Below are 16365 nucleotides of genomic sequence, written 5' to 3'. Positions count from 1 at the left end.
ATATTTTGTATTTGTATCTATTATTTAGAGACCCGTTTGGGTTAGTGATAATTTGTAGAGTGGCTCTTTATTTTCCCTCAGCATGCATTTTGTCACCATTCTGAATGTCTAAAGAATCCATATGTTCTTCTGAAATATGAACACAGAAATACTGGGCATTTTGAACTCTTATTATGGTGGCGATTTGACACAATTACAATCATGGTCTTGAATTAGATTTGCATTGCTTGGTCTTGACTCGGTCTTGGCCCCCTCGCCCCCCTCGCGGTCTTGGTCTTTCAGCCACTACTGAAAAACAAGTGTGGTGTCCTAGAGACCCAGACTATGTCTATGGCGAAGACCTAGGCTGCATCATAAAAATGGCACCCTATTCCCATTGGGCTCTGGTTAAAAGTAGTATACTATATAGGGAAAATACTGCCATTTGGGACGCACACCTAGACTCTGTATGGTGGCATATTTCAATAAGTGGATTGGGGTACCAAGACTGTTAAAACAGATCTTTCTGGAATAAAAATTCGTAATTTGCAACTGGCAGAGAGGCAATACATTTACCAAAATTGGCAAATTGAGCAAGGGATGACAGTTTGGAATTTATAATTTATAAAATTCAAAACTGCAAATGCTTAAGTGGATGTGGGAGAATCAGGCATATTGAAATGTAAACAGCCAAATAGGAAACGTTCAGGCATCGTTAATTAACCACTTGGCAACGCTTTTAATGCGTTGTATCAAACAATGAACACTCCTTTTGTTAGAGCTCTATCAGTATGCAGAGTGACTGAACGTTATAAGACACACATTGCAAGGTGCTATTGAACTTCAGTCTTCTGTGGGTGACTACTGAGCTAAAGGATGTGTCTAGCAGTTCCCTTAATCATCAACTCACTGTTCTTGGCAGTGCACTATAATTATGGAGTTGTTGTGGCTAAATAGAGGGAGGGAAAAGATAGTAGTTAGGAGGAGAAAGAGAGAGAGGGAAAAGAAGCAAAAGAGGGGACCAGAGAGCGATAGAGAGAGAGATTTAATAGCAGCATCAACATAAATACTCTCGTCTTTGCTTACCTCATTGACAAACACCCAGTGACTGTCCTTGGAAGCCAGGTTGGTTTCAACAGCCTGCAAAGAAAGAGAGCGAGGAAGAGAGAAAGAAAGAGGTTACCATACTGCAAGTGAACAGCTAAGACTGTGGAGGGAACAGGCAGATTGAGGGCAGAAGACTTGGATGTATTGCCATTGTTTCTATCCAACAGAACCCATGTAAAATCCTCTACAGTCTTGTCATTATCCAATTATACAAGGAACAAACATAACACCCACGTGGCTTGGCAAACCATGGTGGACAGACAGCATTGGGTCCATGCAAGGCTAACAGCTAAAGACCCTCCAAAAATCCATCAACCGGACTGGAGCTGAAATCTGTCAAGAACTGAGCTCAGAATGTTCACAGAGAATGACTCAACTATGTAAATAGTGTTGTTAAAATGTCCTTTGTTGTTCTCCTGGTGGTACTGCCTTTCCCACAATCCATTGTGTTGGCAGCCCATTCCAGCTGAAAAGTGTACCACAAGCCTTTTGTAGCTTAGGTAGTGCCAAAATGTTTTAGCACCTAACATCCTAGCCTTTTGAAATACTATAATTGCTCAGTGTAAGCCTACATTTGACATCACATTGCTTGCTTGGGCCTATGCCATATGTGGTAATCACAACAGAGACTTTCTTGTAGTACAGTAAAAATTGTTTTTTTAAATGCCATTTGCAGAAAGAAAGGCCTGCACATGGTTTAACCCTTACCCTCCCATACTGTTTTCATGCTCACATATGAAACATTCTGGTTGTACAGTGTCCGTATTAGAAAAGCTTAGCACATTTACGTTGCGTTATAGAGAACAAAGAAGATACAATGTGCAGCATCTGCCAGCTGAGGAGCCCTATACAAAAGTTATGGATCACCCCGTGTGATCCTCCTGTCCTGAGGTTGGTTAGGCCTGCCAGATGTTCTCAAATGGCTCCTCATTTGCCTCCGTTACCATAAGATGGCTGTTACGTATGTAAACACTTCTGTGGGTTCATGTTGACCATAAATATTTAGTGTCCTCTCATAGAATGTCACTATGTAGGCTACACCGCATTAATAATTATGTTGACTGCTCTAATGTGGCTAGTTTGTTATAATCACATGGAGGTGTGACATGGCTAGTAGTCAATTAGTTAACATGGGTTTGTATGCAATTATTAATCAATCATTGGTTGTACTGTCAAATGAGGCAACTTTGATTCATATCCTATGTATTAAACCACAACATTGAACCAGACAGAGCTCAGAGGTTCCAGACCTCATAGACCTCATGGGGATATCGAAGTCCTTGCTGATCAAATCTCCATCATCTTTCAACCTTTAAGCATTTGATTACCTGCTCAAGTACCTGTCTAAACAGAATCGGATCTCATTCTCAATGGATCCAAATACTTACCCATAAGACAGACCTCCATATAGGTCTATTATAGTGAATCAGTAGGTTTGATTCACCGTATGAAATTTCAGAGGAAAGCGAAAGGTGGAAAGCATGACGTGCATAAGAAGTGTAGCAGGGATAATTGAGAGCATGTCACCGCTTCTAGATATCCCCTGAACAGCCCAACCAGGTCCTGCCACCATCTATTTAGTCCTATGAGTCATCATAACCTTTCCTCACCCTATAGCCTATAGTCTAGCCGCATATAATGCTGCACATGATCGCACATGTCCCCAAAAGCAGATTGTATTCATGTGTGGCCCATCCCCTCTGTCCATTGTGTGATGTGGTTTAAGGTGGTTTGTGGGGACGTGAGGTGGTTTGCGGGTACATGATGAGTAATCTTTGAGGCTACACTGCCCATCAGAGGTGCTGCTGATGACTCTAGGCCTACTTGGTCAGTTTGGTCCCTGACTGAGCCACTGAGTCATAACACTGACGTAACACGTCATACTATATTTATTTTATTCATAGGGAGAAGAGAAAGGACACTACTGCGTTGTTGGGGATTATGGTGAGTGAAGTTAATATGAATGTGAAATGTAGTGTGGCTGATCAAAATATGTGTACATTTCAATTTTAATTTGCGTGGAAATCACTGTGAAAATCCTCATGTCATTCAAATACGGAGCAAAATGGATATCTAGAAAACCCAATAACCAGAAAATACAACACCTCAACCCCTCCCTGCTCTATCCAATTTTGGTCTGTGTCCCAAATGGCACCCTCTTCCCTATATAGTGCAGTATGTAGGGAAAAGGGTGCCATTTGGGACACAATCCTGAGATCTGAGATCTCCAGCATGGGGTTCTTGATAGTGGCACTGGGCAAAGTGGGTGTTGGCATGGCTGGTCACCACTTGGGCAGCAGCAGTTGATGGGTGGTAATGTTGAGTGTGGTTCAGAAGGCCTCCAGGGAGGTTGGCAGAGTGGATGGGACCGGGTAGATCTGACCGCCTTTAACGAGGGAGGGACTGAATGGAGACCACTGAGGGGGGACCTGGGTGGAGGTACTGGGGAGAAATTGCTATTAATACAGTGAGAAGGGTCTGACCATAGAGAACCTATAATTCCATAGAGATTCTGTGTGTTATTCTATGAGTCAGGCCAGGCTACTCTGTTCAGTTCAACCAGTAATTTCTCTACACAAATGAAACGTGCATAGATAGACTAGTTAAAGCAATATTGTGCACTTAGCTTCGCTGCTATCTGGAACATGAGGAAATGACACAATCAATGTAATCAATTCGGTAATAAAACAATTAAACATGTTGAACACATTCTAAAAAAAAACTTTTCTTTCACATCCTATTTGTCTCTTTTTTCAAGCTAAAGAAATCAATACATGCAAGGTTTGCTGGCCTCAAACTAAAACACAGAAGTCTACCTAAGTGAGAATATTTTTTTAAATCATTGTCAGGTCAGGGGGACTATCAAGACAGTATGCAAATGTTCCTTATGCAAACAGTGTGCGGGTGGTGGAAGTTGAAAGCTAGGGTGGAAATCCCATCAGGGAATCTGTGTCTCCAGAAATCGGTGATAGGATAATTGAACTCTGCATCCAATCAATGTGTCTTGGCAACCGCCTCACCAGGAATATAGAACAGCCTTCCTCCATTTCACAAAGAGACTCCTCCTGATTGTATATAAATTACAAAAAGCAATTAAGACACTGCTTTGAGGAGGATGTATTTCAGGGAGAATCTGATTGCTTAACATATAGGCTACATGTGAAGAATACACACCAATTAACTGGAAAAACTAGCATACTTTGATGTTACCGATGTCTGATCTTATTTGACTCCTTTCGTCGCAGGAGGAAAATAATCCTGCAGCAGGAGGATTTGAATATCTGAATAAATATTTCGTCTCCAGGGGGCAGCTGGAAGCGGTGTTTGTATACAATGCACACTGTACCTACATTGTACCTTATGTAGGCTATGTGCAGGCTACAACGCGTCTCATGTGAATTCTTATGTGAATTATAATACATTTACTTTAGTTGTAGGGGGTAGAATACATTATTTTGGTTGCCTCAATGCCGTGTGGTCTTGCGGTTACAGCCATTGAACCCAAAACACATATGCCAGAGTCGGCCCACTGCCCTTTGACCCATGGATAAACTTCTATTTTCTATGTATTAATTCTGCGTGGTTACAGGGTTAAAACAGAAACAACTCAAAGGTTAACAGTTTAGGCATTAATTCTGAGGGCTTAAGGTTAAGGCTATGGTTTATTAAAACGATGCGCCTATGTATCATCAGTATTCATAGTATTCTTATGAATACAATAAAATGGTCTAAGCAGCGCGCTCTGGCTCCGAGCATCATGAGTGCTGGGTGATATAGAGACCAGCCTGAGCCTACATTAGCTCAATTCGTAGAGCATGGTGCTTGCAACGCCAGGGTTGTGGGTTCGATTCCCACAGGGGGCCAGTATGAAACATTTATGCACTCACTAACTGTAAGTCGCTATGGATAAGAGCGTCTGCTAAATGACTAAAATGTAAATGTAAGTTAATTGCATTTATTTCAATGTTTTCAATAAGTACAATGTTTTACTGAGTTACAGTTCATATAAGGAAATCAGTCAATGAAATAAATTAATTAGGCCCTAATCTATGGATTTCACATGACTGGGAATACAAATATTTTAAAAAGGTAGGGGAGTGGATCAGAAAACCAGTCAGTATCTGGTGTGGCCACCATTTGCCTCATGCAGCGGGACACATCACCTTCGCATAGAGTTGATCAGGCTGTTGATTGTGGCCTGTGGAATGATGTGCCATCCTATTCAATGGCTGTGAGAAGTTGCTGGATATTGGCGGGAACTGGTACACGCTGTCGTACACGTCAATCCAGAGCATCCCAAACATGCTCAATGGGTGATATATCTGGTGAGTATGCAGGCCATGGAAGAACTGGGACATTTTCAGCTTCCAGGAATTGTGTACAGATCTTTGCGACATGGGGCCGTGCATTATCATGCTGAAACATGAGATGATGGGGCAGGATGACTGGCACAACAATGTGCCTCAGGATCTCGTCACGGTATTTCTGTGCATTCAGATTGCCATCAATAAAATGCAATTGTGTTCATTGTCCGTAGCTTATGCCCACCGCTACCATGGGGCCCTCTATTCACAAAGTTGACATCAGCAAACCGCTCGCCCACACAACGCCATACACGCTGTCTGCCATCAGCCCGGTTGAAACCGGGATTCATCCGTGAAGAGCACACTTCTCCAGTGTGCCAGTGGACACTGAAGGTGAGAATTTTCCCACTGAAGTCGGTTACGACACCAAACTGCAGTCAGGTCAAGACCCTGGTGAGGACGATGAGCACGCAGATGAGCTTCCCTGAGATGGTTTCTGACAGTTTGTGCAGAAATTCTTCGATTGTGCAAACCCACAGTTTCATCAGCTGTCCGGGTGGCTGGTCTCAGACCATCCCGCAAGTGAAGAAGCTGGATGTGGAGGTCCTGGGCGGGCGTTGTTACACGTGGTCTGCGGTTGTGAAGCCGGTTGGACGTACTGCCAAATTTTCTAAAACGATGTTGGAGGTGGCTTATGGTAGAAAAATGAACATTTAATTATCTGGCAACAGCGCTGGTGGACATTCCTGCAGTCAGCATGCCAATTGCATGCTCACTCAAAACTTGAGACATCTGTGGCATTTTGTTGTGTGACAAAAATCAAAATTTTAGCGTGGCCTTTTATTGTCCCCAGCACAAGGTGCACCTGTGTAATGATCATGCTGTTTAATCGGCTTCTTGATATGCCACACCTGTCAGGTGGATGGATTATTTTGGCAAAGGAGAAATGCTCACTAACAGGGATGTAAACAAATTTGTAAACAACATTTGAGAGAAATAAGCTTTTTGTGCATCCATACTGGAGAACAGTTTATCGTTCTACAGTAGGCCTACATCTGTCAATCAATTGATGGCCCAAATCAGCTCATCGTTTCTGCCAGGGAACACACAAACATCAGATCCAACCATAATTTCAAGGGATTAGAAATCCAGGGCTTAAAAACAAAGGTGTCATTGTACGCTGATGATTCATGTTTTCTTTTAAATCCACAACTTGAATCCCTCCACAGCCTCATAGAGGATCTAGATACATTTTCTAACCTCTCTGGATTACAACCAAATTATGATAAATGCACTATATAATACGTATGGGATCACAAAGAAATAAAAATTTTACATTACCGTGTAGTTTACCAATAAAATGGTCTGATGGTGATGTGGATATACTCGGTATACATATCCCAAAATAAATAAATCTCACTCCGATAAATTTGAATAGAAAGTTAGCAAAAATAGATAAGATTTTGCTACCATGGAAAGGTGAATACCTGTCTATTTGTGGAAAAAGCACCCTGACTAACTCTTTAGTATTATCCCAGTTTACCTATTTGCTTATAGTTATGCCTACACCTAGCAAACTGCCGTTTTATGGACTCTTAACCAACCGTGCTATTTTGTGTGTTTTTTCAAATTGTTTGTATTTATTTTGTACATAATGTTGCTGCTACCGTCTCTTATGACCGAAAAGAGCTTCTGGACATCAGAACAGCGATTACTCATCCTTGAACTGGACAAATTATTTTTCTTTAATGAGTCGGACGAGAGGGATTTGCACCAAACACCTGACAGGGCCCTCATCCCCGTCATTCGCAGTAGAAAGAAAAGGAGATATCGCGGAAGGAGATCGGGGTGCCTGGTAAGGAGCCGGCGACGAGTGACTAATCTGCCTTTGCCATCGATACTATTGGCCAATTTACAATCGCTTGATAATAAAGTGGACGATCTACAAACATGTATATCCTACCAATGGGACATTAAAAACTGTAATATCTTTTGTTTCACCGAGTCGTGGCTGATCGAAGAATGAATAACATACAGCTGGCGGGTTATACACTGTATCGGCAGGATAGAACAGCAGCCTCTGGTAAGAAAAGGGGTGGTGTTCTATGTATATTTGTAAACAACAGCTGGTGCACGATATCTAAGGAAGTCTCAAGGTTTTGCTCGCCTGAGGTAGAGTATCTCATGATAAGCTGTAGACCACCATATCTACCAAGAGAGTTTTCATCTATATTCTTCGTAGCTGTCTATTTACCACCACAAACCGATGCCGGCACTAAGACGGCACTCAATGAACTGTATACGGCCATAAGCAAACAGGAAAACGCTCATCCAGAGGCGGCGCTCCTAGTGGCTGGGGAGTTTAATGCAGGGAAACTTACATCCGTTTTACCTAATTTCTACCAGCATGTTAAATGTGCAACCAGAGGGGCAAAAAACTTAGACCACCTTTACTCCACACACAGAGACTCGTACAAAGCTCTCCCTCGCCCTCCATTTGGCAAATCTGACCATAATTCTATCCTCCTGATTCCTGCTTACAAGTAAAAAACTAAAGCAGGAAGCACCAGTGACTCTGTCACTAAAAAAGTGGTCAGATGAAGCAGATGCTAAGCTACAGGACTGTTTTGCTAGCACAGACTGGAATATGTTCCGGCATTCTTCCGATGGCATTGAGAAGTACACCACATCAGTCACTGGCTTCATCAACAAGTACATCGATGACGTCGTCCCCACAGTGACTGTACGTACCCCAACCAGAAGCCATGGATTACAGGCAACATCCGCACTGAGCTAAAGGGTAGAGATGCTGCTTTCAAGGAGTGGGACTCTAACCCGGAAGCTTATAAGAAATCCCGCTATGCCCTCCAACGAACCATCAAACAGGCAAAGCGTCAATACAGGACTAAGATCGAATCGTACTACACCGGCTCCGACGCTCATCGGATGAGGCAGGGCTTGCAAACTATTACAGACTACAAAGGGAAGCACAGCCACGAGCTGCCCAGTGACATGAGCCTATCAAACGAGCAAAATTACTTCTATGCTCGCTTCGAGGCAAGTAACACTGAAACATGCATGAGAGCATCAGCTGTTCCGGACGACTGTGTGATCAGGCTCTCCATAGCCGATGTGAGTAAGACCTTTAAACAGGTCAACATTCACAAGGCCGCAGGGCCAGACGGATTACCAGGACGTGTACTCTGAGTATACGCTGACCAACTGGCAAGTGTCTTCACTGACATTTGCAACCTCTCCCTGTCTGAGTCTGTAATACCAATATATTTCAATCAAACCACCATAGTCCCTCTGCCCAAGAACACTAAGGTAACCTGCCTAAATGACTACCGACCCGTAGCACTCACGTCTGTACCCAAGAAGTGCTTTGAAAGGCTGGTCATGGCTGACATCAACACCATTATCCCATAAACCCTAGACCCACTCCAATTTGAATACCGCCCCAACGGATCCCCAGATGATGCAATCTCTATTGCACTCCACACTGCCCTTTCACACCTGGACAAAAGGAACACCTATGTGAGAATGCTATTCATTGACTACAGCTCAGCATTCAACACCATAGTGCCCTCAAAGCTCATCACTAAGCTAAGGACCCTGGGACTAAACACCTCCCTCTGCAACTGGATCCTGGACTTCCTGATGGGCCGACCTAGGAGGAAGGGTAGATAACAACACATCCGCCACGCAAATCCTCAACACGGGGGCCCCTCAGTGGTGCGTGCTCAGTCCCCTCCTCTACTCCCTGTTCACTCATGACTGCATGACCAGGCACGACTCCAACACCATCATTAAGTTTGCTGATGACCCAACAGTGGTAGGCCTGATCACCGACAACGACAAGACAGCCTATAGGGAGGAGGTCAGAGACCATGGCCGTGTTGTGCCAGGACAACAACCTCTCCCTCAGCGTAATCAAGACAAAGGAGATGATTGTGGACTACAGGAAAAAGAAGAGGACCGAGCACGCCCCCATTTTCATCGACGGGGCTGTAGTGGAGCAGGTTGAGAGCTTCAAGTTCCTTGGTGTCCACATCACCAACAAACTAACATGGTCCAAGCACACCAAGAAAGTTGTGAAGAGGGCATGACAAAACCTATTTTCCCTAAGGAGACTGAAAATATTTGGCATGGGTCCTCAGATCCTGAAAAGGTTCTAATGCTGCACCATCGAGAGCATCCTGACTGGTTGCATCACTGCCTGGTATGGCAACTGCTCGGCCTCCGACCGCAAGGCACTACAGAGGGTAGTGTGCACAGCACAGTACATCACTGGGGCCAAGCTTCCTGCCATCCAGGACCTCTATACCAGGCGGTGTCAGAGGAAGGCCCTATAAATTGTCAAAAACTCCAGCCACCCTAGTCATAGACTGTTCTCTCTGCTACTGCATTGTACCGGAGTGCCAAGTCTAGGTCCAAGAGGCTTCTAAACACTTTCTACCCCAAGCCATAAGACTCCTGAACATCTAATCAAATGGCTACCCAGCCTATTTGCATTGTGTTTTTGCCTTTTCTCTAGTGCCACTTGACAAAATAGAAGTAAAACATGTTCTAGTATGTAACTATTTACAAACATTTCCTGTACTCTGTATTGCACTACGGTTATGTACAGAGAGACCCTGCAGCTCTTGTCAACCCATCTTATTCTTAGGATGGCTATTCATTAACTTGCTCTTGTGGCAGATGGACATGTTGCTCCAATTAGAGACTAATATCAGCTATGTGTGTGCATGTGTGTTTACACACGTGCGTGTGTGTGTGTGTGTGTATACAGTGAGGGAAAAAAGTATTTGATCCCCTGCTGATTTTGTACGTTTGCCCACTGACAAAGACATGATCAGTCTATAATTTTAATGGTAGGTTTATTTGAACAGTGAGAGACAGAATAACAAAAAAAATAACAAAAAAAACGCATGTCAAAAATTTTATAAATTGATTTGCATTTTAATGAGGTATTTGACCCCCTCTCAATCAGAAAGATTTCTGGATCCCAGGTGTCTTTTATACAGGTAACGAGCTGAGATTAGGAGCACACTCTTAAAGGGAGTGCTCCTAATCTCAGCTTGTTACCTGTATAAAAGACACCTGTCCACAGAATGGCCCCGTCCATCGTCCCTTTGATGCGGTGAAGTTGTCCTGTCCCCTTAGCAGAAAAACACCCCCAAAGCATAATGTTTTCACCTCCATGTTTGACGGTGGGGATGGTGTTCTTGGGGTCATAGGCAGCATTCCTCCTCCTCCAAACACAGCGAGTTGAGTTGATGCCAAAGCGCTCGATTTTGGTCTCATCTGACCACAAAACTTTCAACCAGTTCTCCTCTGAATCATTCAGATGTTCATTGGCAAACTTCAGACGGCCCTGTATATGTGCTTTCTTGAGCAGGGGGACCTTGCGGGCGCTGCAGGATTTCAGTCCTTCACGGCGTAGTGTGTTACCAATTGTTTTCTTGGTGACTATGGTCCCAGCTGCCTTGAGATCATTGACAAGATCCTCCCGTGTAGTTCTGGGCTGATTCCTCACCGTTCTCATGATCATTGCAACTCCACGAGGTGAGATCTTGCATGGAGCCCCAGGCCGAGGGAGATTGACAGTTCTTTTGTGTTTCTTCCATTTGCGAATAATCACACCAACTGCTTGGCTATGGTCTTGTAGCCCATTCCAGCCTTGTGTAGGTCTACAATATTGTCCCTGACATCCTTGGAGAGCTTCTTTGGTCTTGGCCATGGTGGAGAGTTTGGAATCTGATTGATTGATTGATTCTGTGGACAGGTGTATTTTATACAGGTAACAAGCTGAGATTAGGAGCACTCCCTTTAAGAGTGTGCTCCTAATCTCAGCTCGTTACCTGTATAAAAGACACCTGGGAGTCAGAAATCTTTCTGATTGAGAGGGGGTCAAATACTTATTTCCCTCATGAAAATGCAAATCAATTTATAACATTTTTGACATGCGTTTTTTCTGGATTTTTTTGTTGTTATTCTGTCTCTCACTGTTCAAATAAACCTACCATTAAAATTATAGACTGATCATTTCTGCTGATTTCAAAATCAGCAGGGGATCAAATACTTTTTTCCCTCACTGTATGTGTGTAAATTCAATGAAGGTTTCTGAGCAAACAGGGCCTGGAAAGGTTACAGACAATGGAACAATCAAGTCATCATATTCTCAGACATTGGATCTGTCAAAAATATCCACAAATGTGAAATATAGATAAACCATTTAAAAGATGTTCACTTGAAAGTTTGAGGAAATGTACAGCACCTTTATGAACGTGTGGCTTAAAGAGTAGTTTCTCATGCTTTGTCTCATAGATCAGAGCCATAGAGATCTCTATGTGCCTCTTTCTAATGCAGAACAGGAAACCAAACTCGGCTTACAGTTTAGGCCACTTTCCCAGACACTAAAAAGGACTAAAAAGCATTGTCAATATTGATTCTCCATTGAGACAGCTTTTCAATCCAGGACTAGGCCTAATCTGTTTCTGGGAAACTGTCCCTTTATGTATGCACCTGAACCCTCCCCCATTTTTTATTCAGTCCATTTACTGTGAGTTTTACTTTGATTTTGGTGGAAATTATTCCAATAAAAACCGCAAAGAAACATCATTAAAATGTGCAAAATACAGCTTAAATGCAGCTGTGAAGACTGTTGTCATGGTTACACAATATAGAACATTACATGGTCCTGCTGAGGGGCTTGCAGGGCCCTCGTCAGCTTTCGGCAAGGACGCAGCAAGCAAAATCCATTTGGAATCGGGTTGGTCTGATATATGGTATTTCTCTATGCCTCAATGTTTGTCTGGTCAATTCTTCTGAGTTCATTATGCTATTAGTGGGTTTTGTTTATGATCTTTCTAAACCACCTCTGAGCAAAAACTGTAAACCTCTGAGTGAGAAAATGGGATGTGACAAGAGAAGGAGTGATGCTATTGTTTTGGTTTTCTCAGTGCCACTCTTTCTGGATCTGCGTGCAATGCCATGATCATTTAATACCCTTCTGAAGACATATTAGCTCCCGAGCCAGTGCCTAAGCTTCTGTTCAGTGGGCTAACAGTTGTGTGGTGCGCAGGAGACCAGGATTCAAATACCAATCGGTCACATATGTTAAACAGAAGCATTCATTAGCATGTAAGGAACTGAGTTTAAAACTAATTCTCAATATTGTACACCCTAATGACCTAAATTAATCTTGATGCAAAACACATCTACAACCTTCTTTTTTTTGGTTTCCTTTCGAAGGGAGTTGTGTGGTTTGCATATGCATGGTTAATTAGTAAATATATGGAAAGCTGTGCATGGGTGGAAATGTTTTTCTTCTTTCTTCTAATTTAAAAGGAAGCATGCTATGGCACATTTTAATTAAACAGCAACATGGACAGCTCAATCATATACAGATGTCAGATCTTAACTTGATCACTCTTGTCACAGAGAATTTTCCTGCTGCATCAGGAAATTCAAATGAGCCTCATGAGTCCCTGAAAAATAGCAGTTTTATTTCTCTCCATGTGGGGGCAGTCAAGTCTTTGGGATCAGGGCTTGCTAGCAAAATAATTTTCTCTCTCTCGCTCGCTCAAACGCTAGGCCTAGGTCCTATTACTGCAACATTCAAATGTACAAAAATGTATCTGAAATGCAGCCATACACATCAACAACTGTTGTTTTATATAGCTTAATAACACAAGATAGATAGACATACAAGTGTATACTAAGGTCAAAATTCTGTTCAATTGTGGCCTGGGGTGAACTAGCGTTTAGGGCCACTACCTTTAGCGAACACGTATAGGCCTACAGTGTCAGCGTGGGTTCGATTCTGGCACAAATAACTAAATTCCCCTGATTGACTTGATTTATTTACACATTTTTACATATGGCCAGTCCAGGGATATTTTACTTGATAAGAAATGACCATACCAGACACTTTTGAATAACATAAATAGGAAACAAATAAAATAACAACAATAGGCTACACCAACATTAGTTTCAGTTCATACAAAGTGTCGGGTAAATTGCCACAGTAGATTTGCCGTGGTAAACTGTGAAATACTTTATTTATATTGCACGGAATGCTTGTCAAATAGAAACATTTCCCCTAGTCTGTTCAAAAAGTACTACGTTGTTCCGATTTACAATACCAACCAGAGGGCAAACATATCTCGAAAGACTTTGGATGCAAGCAAGACTAATGTTAAGGTAACACCAACATCTTTTAGGGAGCGGTAATGAGGTGACCAATAATGGTTGCAATTGAGATCAGCTGTGCGGGGGAATTTAGCGCATACAGATGGTTTAACGAGACATCAGCTGGCGATAATCTAGTGACATCGATGGTTACAATAGGCCCCTTGTTATTTGATTATATTCCTATAGGCTAAATTCTATAGGCTATCCATAGTCACATAATGAAAGGTGAAAACCGATAATAGGCTAGCCTACAGTCTTTAGGGGGTGGATCAGCTTTAAAATTGCAGATACTGTAGATTGTAACTTCCATCAATGTAATTTTCTGCATCACTTCCAATCCCCCATATTTTTTTTCCCTCGCAAATATACAGTACCGGTCAAAAGTTTGGACACACCTACTCATTCAAGGGTTTTTCTTAATAAAAAATAAAATAAAATTACATTGCAGAATAATAGTGAAGACATCAAAACTGAAATAACACACATGGGATAATATAGTAACCACAAAAGTGTTATACAAACAAAATGTATTTTATATTTGAGATTCTTCAAATAGCCAACCTTCGGCCTTGATGACAGCTTTGGACACTCTTGGCATTCTCTCAACCAGCTTCATGAGGTAGTCACCTGGAATGCATTTCAATTAACAGGTGTGGCTTAATTTCCTTCTTAATGCGTTTGAAGCAATCAGTTGTGCTGTGACAAGGTAGGGGAGTATACAGAAGATAGCCCTATTTGGTGAAAGACCAAGTCCATATTATGGCAAGAACAGCTCAAATAAGCAAAGAGAAATGACAGTCCATCATTTCTTTAAGACATGAAGGTCAGTCAATACTGAACATTTCAAGAACTTTGAAAGTTTCTTCAATTGCAGTCGCAAAAACCATCAAGCGCTATGATGAAACTGGCTCTCATGAGGACCGCCACAGGAATGGAAGACCCAAAGTTACCTCTGCTGCAGAGGATAAGTTCATTAGAGTTATCAGCCTCAGAATTTCCAGCCCAAATAAATGTTTCACAGAGTTCAAGTAACAGACACATCTCAACTTCAACTGTTCAGAGGAGACTGTGTGAATCAGGCCTTCATGGTCAAATTGCTGCAAAGAAACCACTACTAAAGGGGAGGGGTGGTGGGGTTGGAAAGAAACAAAAAAATATTAAATTGAAATTGCAACCAACTTTCTATGGCTTGTTTTAGAAATAGTGATATTTGGGAGATTATTTCTTTTTCAAAAAATTGAAAGTGAGAGGTTGTAATCTGAATAAAGGGAAAAAGGCCATTCTTGAACATGGGGTGAGACAATCTTACTAATTTGCTAGAGAACCAGTTCGGATTTAAGTATAACTTTTGCATAAAATCAAAGCAATGCAAATAGTCTGGGTAGCCAGTTGATTAGATGTTCAGGAGTCTTATGGCTTGGGGTAGAAAGTGTTTAGAAGCCTCTTGGACCTAGACTTGGCACTCCGTTACCATGCAGTAGCAGAGAGAACAGTCTATGACTAGGGTGGCTGGAGTTTTTGACAATTTTTAGGGCCTTCCTCTGACACCGCCTGGTATAGAGGTCCTGGATGGCAGGAAGCTTGGCCCCAGTGATGTACTGGGCCGTGCACACTACCCTCTATAGTGCCTTGCGGTCGGAGCCCGAGCAGTTGCCATACCAGGCAGTGATGCAACCAGTCAGGATGCTCTCGATGGTGCAGCATTAGAACCTTCTCAGGATCTGAGGACCCATGCCAAATCGTTTCAGTCTCCTTAGTCGTGCCCTCTTCACGACTGTCTTGGTGTGCTTGGACCATGTTAGTTTGTTGGTGATGTGGACACCAAGGAACTTGAAGCTCTCAACCTGCTCCACTATAGCCCCGTCGATGAAAATGGGGGCGTGCTCGGTCCTCTTCTTTTTCCTGTAGTCCACAATCATCTCCTTTGTCTTGATTATGTTGAGGGAGAGGTTGTTGTCCTGGCACAACACGGCCATGGTCTCTGACCTCCTCCCTATAGGCTGTCTTGTCGTTGTCGGTGATCAGGCCTACCACTGTTGTGTCATCGGCAAACTTAATGATGGTGTTGGAGTCGTGCCTGGCCATGCAGTCATGAGTGAACAGGGAGTAGAGGAGGAGACTGAGCACGCACCCCTGAGGGGCCCCCGTGTTGAGGATCAGCGTGGCGGATGTGTTGTTATCTACCCTTCCACCTGGGTCGGCACATCAAGAAGTCCAGGATCCAGTTGCAGAGGGAGGTGTTTAGTCCCAGGGTCCTTAGCTTAGTGATGAGCTTTGAGGGCACTATGGTGTTGAACGCTGAGCTGTAGTCAATGAATAGCATTCTCACATAGGTGTTCCTTTTGTCCAGGTGTGAAAGGGCAGTGTGGAGTGCAATAGAGATTGCATCATCTGTGGATTCGTTGGGGTTGTATTCAAATTGGAGTGAGTCTAGGGTTTATGGGATAATGGTGTTGATGTCAGCCATGACCAGCCTTTCAAAGCACTTCATGGGTACAGACGTGAGTGCTACGGGTCGGTAGTCATTTAGGCAGGTTACCTTAGTGTTCTTGGGCAGAGGGACTATGGTGACTATGGTGAAAGGGACTATGGTGAAATATCTTGGTATTACAGACTCAGACAGGGAGAGGTTGCAAATGTCAGTGAAGACACTTGCCAGTTGGTCAGCGCATGCTCGGAGTACACGTCCTGGTAATCCGTCTGGCCCTGCGGCCTTGTGAATGTTGACCTGTTTAAAGGTCTTACTCACATCGGCTACGGAGAGCGTGATCACCCA

The 16365-nt window shown here is 43.0% G+C and overlaps 1 protein-coding gene across 1 annotated transcript in view; it reads right to left on the bottom strand.

Annotated features, from left to right (window-relative positions):
- The window catches only part of LOC311100383 (glutamate receptor ionotropic, delta-1-like), a gene marked incomplete at its 5' end in the record, with an annotated part of 495891 nt that overhangs the window by 94890 nt on the left and 384636 nt on the right, over positions 1–16365 (bottom strand). Inside the window, one exon of the mRNA XM_084141276.1 lies at positions 1066–1119. Coding sequence (XP_083997402.1) covers positions 1066–1119 — 54 coding nt within the window. The remainder of the gene's footprint in view (positions 1–1065; positions 1120–16365) is intronic.

Source organism: Coregonus lavaretus, assembly GCF_964263955.1.
Source record: "Coregonus lavaretus genome assembly, chromosome: 25".
Lineage (NCBI taxonomy): Eukaryota > Metazoa > Chordata > Actinopteri > Salmoniformes > Salmonidae > Coregonus > Coregonus lavaretus.
Note: the sequence above shows the minus strand (reverse complement) of the source record. Positions and strands in the feature narration are given on the sequence as shown.